Below are 9156 nucleotides of genomic sequence, written 5' to 3'. Positions count from 1 at the left end.
ATTCTGATATACAATGGGATTGTAATTATCTCAAGATTATTTGGCTCAAGAGTTGATTGTGTTTATTCAAAATGCACAAATTTGCCATGCGCAAATTTCTGCCAAGTTTCTGGTAGCTAAGAAAGTGGAAGAAAGTGGAAAGCTAAGAAAGTGGAAACTTCTTTGGAAGTTTCTGGTAGCTAAGAAAGGAGGGCGTTGCTTATTCAGAAAAGTTTGTCCACCTTTGTTCCTGTTTTCTGTCTCCCTTACACACCTGGAATGTCCCCCCACTCCCCCTGCTGTCGCACCAGCAGACACATCCTTCCCCAACTACCACGGCTGTGGTCCTCGGTCCTCCTGCGTGGTCTCTCCTTTGTCTGCTTTCCTTCCTCCTTCCTGCATCTGACCTATTCTTGGCTGTTTTATGTAGTGTGATCCTGTCTTCCTAACTAGAAGGGAAGGTACTAAAAGGCCAGAGCGTGGGCCTTTTATGTCACCCCTTCACCATGCTAAAGAAGCTTCTCAATACCTGTTTCTTTTGTTGAAATCCAACTGGTTAGAACAAAGGGGCAGCGTACTGTGGCTCTCCTGTTGGCAGACTTGAACTTGTTCCGGCAGACGTTTGTGCCCTGTGCAGAGCCCGTGTGGTATCCCACTTCATTAAGGGAGAAGGTATTGGTGAGGGCATAAGTGTCCGTTGTGTCCTTGAAAATAAGCAAGTTCGTTTATTCCTAAACTCTCTGCTCCTCTCTCCATCCTGAACATTGTTTGCAAGCTGAGGGCCACCTACTCGCTCTCTGGCCCCCCGGGCCCTGCACAGCTGTTACGCTGCTACAGCATTCACTCTCTGAACCTTGTGCCTGCCTCTTGCTTGTTGCAGACCTGTGGAACGCCTCCAGGGGCCTCCTGTTCCGAGACCGAGTGTGGCGGCCCCAACTGCAGAACTGACGAAGGAGAGAAGAAGTGTGGGGGGCCTGGCTGTAGTGGGCTGGTCACTGTCGCACACAATGCCTGGCAGAAAGCCATGGACTTTGACCGAGATGTCCTGAGCGCCCTGGCTGAGGTGGAACAGCTCTCCAGGATGGTAATTCAGTGGATGGCCTCAGCTTTCACTGTTTGTGTGGTTTCCGTTATGGACTGGAGGCTCTGAAAGGGAGAAATCAATTCTAAGTGCTGGCTAACATCAGAAGGGCATTTCACACCACGTATGGAAGCTTATGTTTTTGTGAGGTCAGGGAAAGAGATGAGGAAATTTTATTCACAGATAGTTTAAGAATTTGCTTCCTTCACATGATAATAATTTGAGATACCATGTTACTTACTGGGTCCAGGGTTATGAATACATCCAGCTGTACTACAAAAATTCTATACTCAGCAATTGAGCATTTATTTTTCTAAAGTGATACATGAAATATTAACTTCATATTAACTGAAGTATTATTTATGTTGATACCTGAGAAAAAGACTAAAGAACATTTTATAAGTACCAAGTGTTCTGAAGGAGTTAAAAACAACTAGAAAAAAATGTATGTGCTAGTCCTATCTCTATGAGAATACTGTATAGGAAGCTGAATACTGGATACTTTCAGTCTGTATAGGAATATAATACAGTTGAATGGGAGACATTTGTTTCTAAAAGCCGTGATTCCAAATGCTTAGTTTTCAGCATCATTTTCTGGACCATGTTTAATATTCTGGTCTGCTTTAGGAAGAGTGAAGTTGTTTCCTGGGTAATTTACTTCTCGTATTTAGATCTCTGAAGCCAAACTGAGGGCAGATGAGGCAAAACAGAATGCTCAGGATGTCCTGTTGAAAACCAACGCCACCAAAGAAAAAGTGGACAGGAGCAACGAGGATCTGCGAGGCCTTATCAAGCAGATCAGGAACTTTCTGACCCGTAAGAAATTTTTTATTTTACTTTTAGACATTTCTTCCTATCTTGGAATCTAAAACTGTTTTATACCAAGAGTGTTTGAGAGGCCATAATTCAAATCACATTGTTAGATAAAAGCAATTTCTGAATTTCTGGCAGGGAATAAAGTAACATTTCCAAATTTAAAAAATTCCACGTGAAGAAATGTTTCCATTCCTTAAGAAGTTTATATGTGTGTATGTCAGTCACCTCCAATTTTATGCAGATACAGACACACCTGATGTGATGATACCCAAGCAGCAAATCATGTACTGTGAGAACTGAGTCTGAAATGTATTAGATTACATGTATGTCATTAGAACTTTAACTTGAAGTCGAGTTTATTTTCACATTGCCCCCAAAGCTTTGTAATCCTATTACTTACAGGATATTATACCTATGGTAATATATATATATATATAAAAAAAAAATATATATATATACATATATATATATATTTATTTATTTATTTATTTATTTATTTATTTTGGAGAGAGAAAGAAAATCTCTAAAATCTGTGGTCTAAAGTATTGCTGGTCAGTGTTATCAGTAAGGATGGTTTTGGCTGCAAGTTATAGAAAACTCTCAAATTGACTTAATCAAAAGAATGTAACACATGACAGGAAGTTCAGTACTAGGATAGCGCCATGGTACTGGCCCATGTACTTTTCATCTTTCTGCTCTGCCATATTAAGCATATCAGCTTTGTTCTCAGGCTAGCTCCTCCTGGTTACAAGGTGGCTGCCAAAGTTCCAGACTTCATATAAAGACACAATATCTAATGGAAGAAGAGAACACCTATTCCTCTGTTGTGTCTGTATTTAAAGGGAGGAAATCTTCCCCAGAATCCTTTGAGCAGTCATCTCCATAAATCTCACTGGCCAAAAATGAATCCCATGCCCATGCATAAATGTCACTGGCAAATAGAATGGGACTACCCTATTTGGCAGACTAATCAGGATTTATGTGGGCATCACTCCTTCATAGGGTCACTAGGAGTTGGAGCCGACTCAAGGGCACATAACATGCACAATCACGATTGAACTCTGAGTTGGTAAGCTTACCTTACCTTAGAGGTAGGTGCCTGAACAAAATCAATATTCTGTTAGCAAGGAAAAGGGTAAGGAGCTAACAGTATTGCTAAAGATACCTTATGGAATATTCAATGACATAGTTTTCTAATACTTAAATCCTCAGGGGTCCATTTTTATGTTCTTTGACAGTTAAAAAGCTTACAAATTAATGACATATTGAAAGCTTACCATCTTTGGGGTTTTTTTGTTTTGTTTTATTTTGTTTTTACTTTTTACATTTGACACTTGAAACTCTTTGGCTTCTGATGGATAATACGCTGCCCTGATTCTCTTGCTTCTGACTGGACTTTATCCCCTTCTGCCATTTCCTGAATCCAGATCTTTTATAAGGAATACTGCATTTACAGTACTTTCCTAGCTATTCTTTCAACCTCCATTGAAAGTTTTCATTGCCTGTTAGGACCTACTGCCAGCTTTCTGCCCTGGCCTCTGCTGTCTTCTACAATCTGAACCATTCACTCCACTCCAATTTCACATAACAGGCTCTGGCCATACTGTTTCTCTAGCCAAAAATGTCCTTTTTTTCTTTCAAGTACTATTATCCTTCAAAACCTAATCAGTCCCTCATCCTCCACAAAGATGTCCCCGACTACACATTCCAGTTGTGTATAGTTGGTACAAAAGTAATTGCGGTTTTTGCAATTTAACCTTTTAAAACGCAATTACTTTTGCACCAACCTAATACTTGTCTGCATTACTTTCTCATGTGTGCAGGTCTCATCTCCTTGCTCAATTAGATTACACTCTTAAGTGGCTGAATGAGTGACCCATCCATGATTTCCACCTTTTTTAACAGAGGACAGTGCGGACTTGGACAGCATTGAAGCCGTTGCTAATGAAGTATTGAAAATGGAAATGCCTAGCACCCCAGAGCAGTTACAGAACTTGACGGAAGATATTCGCGAACGAGTCGAAAGCCTTTCTCAAGTGGAGGTTATTCTACAGCAAAGTGCTGCTGACATCGCCAGAGCTGAGATGTTGTTAGAAGAAGCTAAAAGAGCCAGGTACCTGAAGACATACGGCATTTAGGGGTCTGGTTTTGTGTATCTACTCATAGCTTGGAATAGAAAAGCATTTCTTTAACCAGTGAAATGTCTAAGATCGACCTCTGAGTCTCTCTGGGTCATTTCAGGAAGGGTGTTCTTTAAAAGAAACATTCTTTTCTGTAAGGAAGTACTTTTTTCATGTTCACATATATTGCCTCCTTCTTTTACTCAGCAAAAGCGCCACAGATGTGAAAGTCACTGCAGACATGGTAAAGGAAGCTCTGCAAGAGGCAGAAAAGGCCCAGGTCGCAGCAGAGAAGGCGATTAAACAAGCAGATGAGGACATCCAAGGAACCCAGAACCTGCTGACTTCGGTGAGCTATTACAGCCATTATTATTGTGGGAGAAAACACTCGCAGGTACTCTTCTATCAGAAAAGTAAGTGCATGTGATAGTTACCTATGAAATTCTTGTAACTGAACATTAAAGGATTCCTTTAAATAAATCTGAACTACTCCCTTAGCATACTGTATTTCCCTCAAAATAAGACCTAACCGGAAAATAAATCCTGGCATGATTTTTAGGATGACATCCCCTAAACATAAGCCCTAATGCATCTTTTGGAGCAAAACTTAATATGAGACCTGGTCTTATTTTCAGGGAAACACAGTAGATGCTAAATATTAACAAATTTTCAAGGAAAGACTGTGAAAGCACTGGAACATTAATCTCTCTTCCATTTTCACCCCCACAAAAGTTGAAGATAAAAACACAAGTTTCCTGTTCTTTCAAGGAACCACATGGACTATTCAGTAGTATGACGTGCAGTAGTAATTTCAGTCCAGTGTTAGAAAACTCCTGTAATAAAGCAGCTCAAAAGCAACTACATGGTCCAGACCAGTGTCTCGTGACGTAAGAGGTGATCATTTACAAAACCTTAACTATAGTTTTGAAAAGGACTGGAAAGCAACAAAAGTCAAAATGTGTTTCCCGTTCATTCTAGAGGAGCCTAATAGATCTTACAGCTAAACAATCCGTTGTGTTCAGAATGCTTAGAAAACTTAATGGTTTGTTATCAGCTAAATACTCTTAGAGACTAGGAGATATTAAAGGCACCCACTAACAAAAGAAGTTTTTCACATGCATTTAAATGCTTGATTCTAAAAATCCTCTTATCTCTTAAAAGGTAAACATAGTCCTATTATTTTTTTTTTTTTTTAAATCAGATGTACCGTGTTTTCCCGAAAATACGACCTAGCTGGACAATCAGCTCTAATGCGTCTTTTGGAGCAAAAATTTATATAAGACCCGGTCTTATAACAAAATAAGAACCTCTAACTATACTATATACACTGATTAATGAAAAGCTTGTCAGAAACTATTCACTCATCTAAAAATGAAACTGTAAAACTCATCTCCTAAGAATTATATCTAGTCTCTAAGAATTTAATTATTAGGTGAGCTTTTAGGTCAAGAGTTATTTGATCTGAAATACAAATTTTAGAATATCCATACTGACCCATTAGTTTCACTGACATTGTTATTCAGAGTTAATTCTATAGAAATAGACCCATCCTTGAAGATCATTTTTAAGAAAAAGCGAATGCTCAGTGAAATTGGTTTGTCTATCATGGGCCAGATTGTTTATTTTGGCTAGCTTAAAAAAAAAAAATCAATGTTTATTCATTATAATTTGAAATTACCAGTTGCCCAGATGATATTTTTTTCCTAAAAATCTTTATTTATAGTTCCATCTCACAATACTATAAGTAACTCTTAGGAGTTTTGAAGAATATTCCTGGTTTCCATGTCTTCAGTAATTAGCTAAAAACACTAAAATTAACTTTCTAGGCAGTTTCTGAAGTGCCATGGTGTCCACTACTAGTTTCGTTTAAAGTTGACAGAAAAAAACTAAAGGTACCTGGAAGTTGTAATTTTCCCACACACATTAATTGGGAAATTTCTGTGGAAATCCCTGTTCTCGCATCTGCTTACCTGTGACATTGGCCAAAGGTTGCAGGCATCCTTAAAGTGCTTCTCAGTGCATCCAGCTGCCTGGGGTGGTTCTTAGTGTAAAGAGAAGAAATCGTATAAAAATTTCAGCCTCGATCACCAGAAGTACCAAAAGAATAAAGTTAATATATGAGATGTAGCAAAGAGCATTTAAAGTTGGGCACTTTATGTAAGCGTTCTTGGAATTCTATTTTCTTTTTAGTCATTAGTTTTGGTTGAGAGGAAAATGGCAGAGTAGCCTTTTAAATCTTCCTCTACACTTGTGTTCATAGCACTTCCTACCATTTCTCAAATTAATATCATGCCGGATGGCTGACATTATACTTTTAGATCGAGTCTGAAACAGCGGCTTCTGAGGAAACCTTGTTCAATGCCTCCCAGCGGATCAGTGAGCTGGAGCGGAATGTGGAAGAACTTAAGCGGAAGGCTGCCCAAAACTCTGGGGAGGCAGAATATATTGAAAAAGTAGTATATACTGTGAAACAAAGTGCAGACGATGTTAAGAAGGTGAGTAAAGCTTTGAACTTCACAGCTATGTTGGTGAAGTCGCCTTCCTTGGAATTGGTAAGGGATGCAGACCTACTGTGGTTAGCCTCAGAAACATCCCAAATGACTGTTTGCCTAATTGGCGGTCTTTGGACAGAGATGGAAGAAAAAGGGAGTGGACATGAAAGAACCCAATAAGCAGTTCTAGGCCCTCAAACCCAAACTTAAGTGATGAGTTTAGAAGATGAAATTAGCTTAGTGGTGGAAGTCTGAAAGCAAGCACATTGGGCATGTGTTTCTGTATTTAATCAGGAAGATGTATATGGCATACAATAATTTCCTGGCCATTTGGGAAATCTTTAAAAGCAGGGTAAAAAAGCTTCGAGTTCATGACAGAGAACAGCTAGGAGGAAACTAACATCTCACCCCTTCTGCGCTCATTCTGAAGTAACCATCCTTGCCTCTCTCTCATTGAAGAGAAAATCTCGCGCGACCCACATTTTTCACTAGAAGCCAAAAAATAATTGAAATACACATTCAATTTCTAAACTTGTATGGGCTTTGTCTCCAAAGAAACCTTTTTAAACTTTTAGAGGAGTGTTGAAACTTTTAAATGAATAGTAGAAAGTTATAAACTGACAAAGTCAAGATTTTCTTGGATGTTATTTTGGCTTGTGGGCATTACATAAGAGTGACTACCCCTCTGGGCTGGGAAGAGAACAGTAAAAAAAGTTCACTGCCACATCTGTCTTTTCCACTACGGTGTGTCCTTTCCTGCGGTTCTGAGAGCCTGAGTTTCCCTGGTAGTCTTCTTACACAGCATTTTGCATAAATACGATATTTGATTGCAATAAAGGGGAACAAAACCCCTTGACATGAAATCCTATTATCAGTGGCTGTTGTTTGAACAGTCGAGAATCACTTGTAAGCATCTTTCCAAACCCACACTAACTTCTCTCAACCATCCTGCATGCTACAACCTCGCCCTTCCTGTCATTAAATCTGCATTTTCCTTCTGAATTCCTGATACCACGTTTCTACAAACCTTAGTCAAGAATCCAGATGATCTTCCTTCCACTTCTTCAAAATGGGCCTTTTCTGAGGTCCAAATATTTGAGAAAATCAATTTTGAGAAAATCAATTTTCCACAGAAATATGATCATTAGCAGAAGCGAACTCCTTGATTTGACACCTTGTTACAAATCCAAGGTGTCTGAAATCTTGTTTGTAAAAATCACCTTAATGTAGGTAATGCTATTGTTTCAAGACCATGTCTTCAGTGATCTACCATTTGAGTAGCTTGAAGCCTGGTGCCCCTGACGGTGGCCCTAATCCACCATGCTTGCTGTGCTAATGGTCCAAGCTTGCTGTCACACTACGTGCTGCTCTCCACTGTCATTACTGACACTCACATTATCACCTCTTTGTGTCTAAATGTGGAACTGCAGACTCTGGATGGTGAACTTGATGAAAAGTATAAGAAAGTAGAAAACTTAATTGCCAAAAAAACTGAAGAGTCAGCTGATGCCAGAAGGAAAGCTGAAATGCTACAAAATGAAGCAAAAACACTTTTGGCTCAAGCCAACAGCAAGCTGCAGCTCCTGAAAGGTGGGTCTTTCCATATAGGTTCATGCTTTCATAAAGAATTTAAAAATTAATATATCCAGAGTTTGTTTTAAAGGGTGAAAATCTATTCACTTTGTCTCAGGCACTTCAAAGAGCCTTATAAACAGAGAATCAGTATTAGCTTTTGAGATCACCATAGTATAAATTACACTTTTCCTTTTTATCTCCCAGATTTAGAAAGAAAATATGAGGACAATCAAAAATATTTAGAAGATAAAGCTCAAGAATTAGTAAGATTGGAAGGCGAAGTCCGTTCACTCCTAAAGGATATAAGCCAGAAAGTTGCTGTTTATAGCACCTGCCTGTAACAAAGAAGGGCTGTAAGATGGCTAAGGTGACCAAAGTAAAACAACTACATTTTAAAAACTGACAGTAATCTTCAGAGTAAAACTCATTGCCTATTTAATGTTTGTAATCGCCACCTTTTGTATGGAGTTGAATAAAATACAGTGCTTTTGTATAAATACATGTTTAGTATAATTCTTAAATTTACTGATTTAGTGTTCATATATCCCTGAACAAAGAATGTTATTTTCACTGTAAACAAGTTGATTGGCTCCAGGGAGACCCTAATTTCTGTTATGTCTATAAATAAGCTATTACTCTTCTGTTTGCTAGGTCAATATCCTCCACAAATCTACCCCCAAATCACCTCCCAATGATATCTGGCCAAGGTGAGAATCACCATTTCAGTGGCTGCTCAGTTGCTCTAATCTCCACAACTTCCATAAGTATTTCTTGCTCTAGGACAGAGAACAAAAGGTAGCACTTTTTAGAAAATTGTGGCTTGTATTACCACCCAGAACGGCCAGGGTTGCTGAGGTGAAGGTGAAAATTAAATTGGGCCAGAGTTTTGAACATTGCTCCTGCCAACTGAGCAGTGCTACTCAAAGTACAGACTTATACTTTAATTTCAGCTTTCATATATTTGATTTCATGAACTAAAGATTCTCTGCTACATCTATGGGTGAGGACAAAGCAATTATATAACAATCACGTATTCCACAGGCTAAAGAAAATAGCTGGAATGCAACTGCCAAGTCTCTGTCAGTTTTATATC

At 38.8% G+C, this 9156-nt stretch overlaps 1 protein-coding gene across 1 annotated transcript in view; it reads left to right on the top strand.

Annotated features, from left to right (window-relative positions):
* The window catches only part of LAMB1 (laminin subunit beta 1), a 64347-nt gene extending 55643 nt beyond the window's left edge, over nt 1–8704 (top strand). Inside the window, exons 28-34 of the mRNA XM_081080238.1 lie at nt 860–1063; nt 1732–1876; nt 3782–3989; nt 4204–4345; nt 6315–6491; nt 7919–8078; nt 8268–8704. Coding sequence (XP_080936364.1) covers nt 860–1063; nt 1732–1876; nt 3782–3989; nt 4204–4345; nt 6315–6491; nt 7919–8078; nt 8268–8404 — 1173 coding nt within the window. The 3' untranslated portion in view covers nt 8405–8704. The remainder of the gene's footprint in view (nt 1–859; nt 1064–1731; nt 1877–3781; nt 3990–4203; nt 4346–6314; nt 6492–7918; nt 8079–8267) is intronic.
* Nucleotides 8705–9156: the final 452 nt, after the last annotated feature.

The sequence above is a fragment of the Rhinolophus hipposideros genome, assembly GCF_964194185.1.
Source record: "Rhinolophus hipposideros genome assembly, chromosome: 18".
Lineage (NCBI taxonomy): Eukaryota > Metazoa > Chordata > Mammalia > Chiroptera > Rhinolophidae > Rhinolophus > Rhinolophus hipposideros.
Note: the sequence above shows the minus strand (reverse complement) of the source record. Positions and strands in the feature narration are given on the sequence as shown.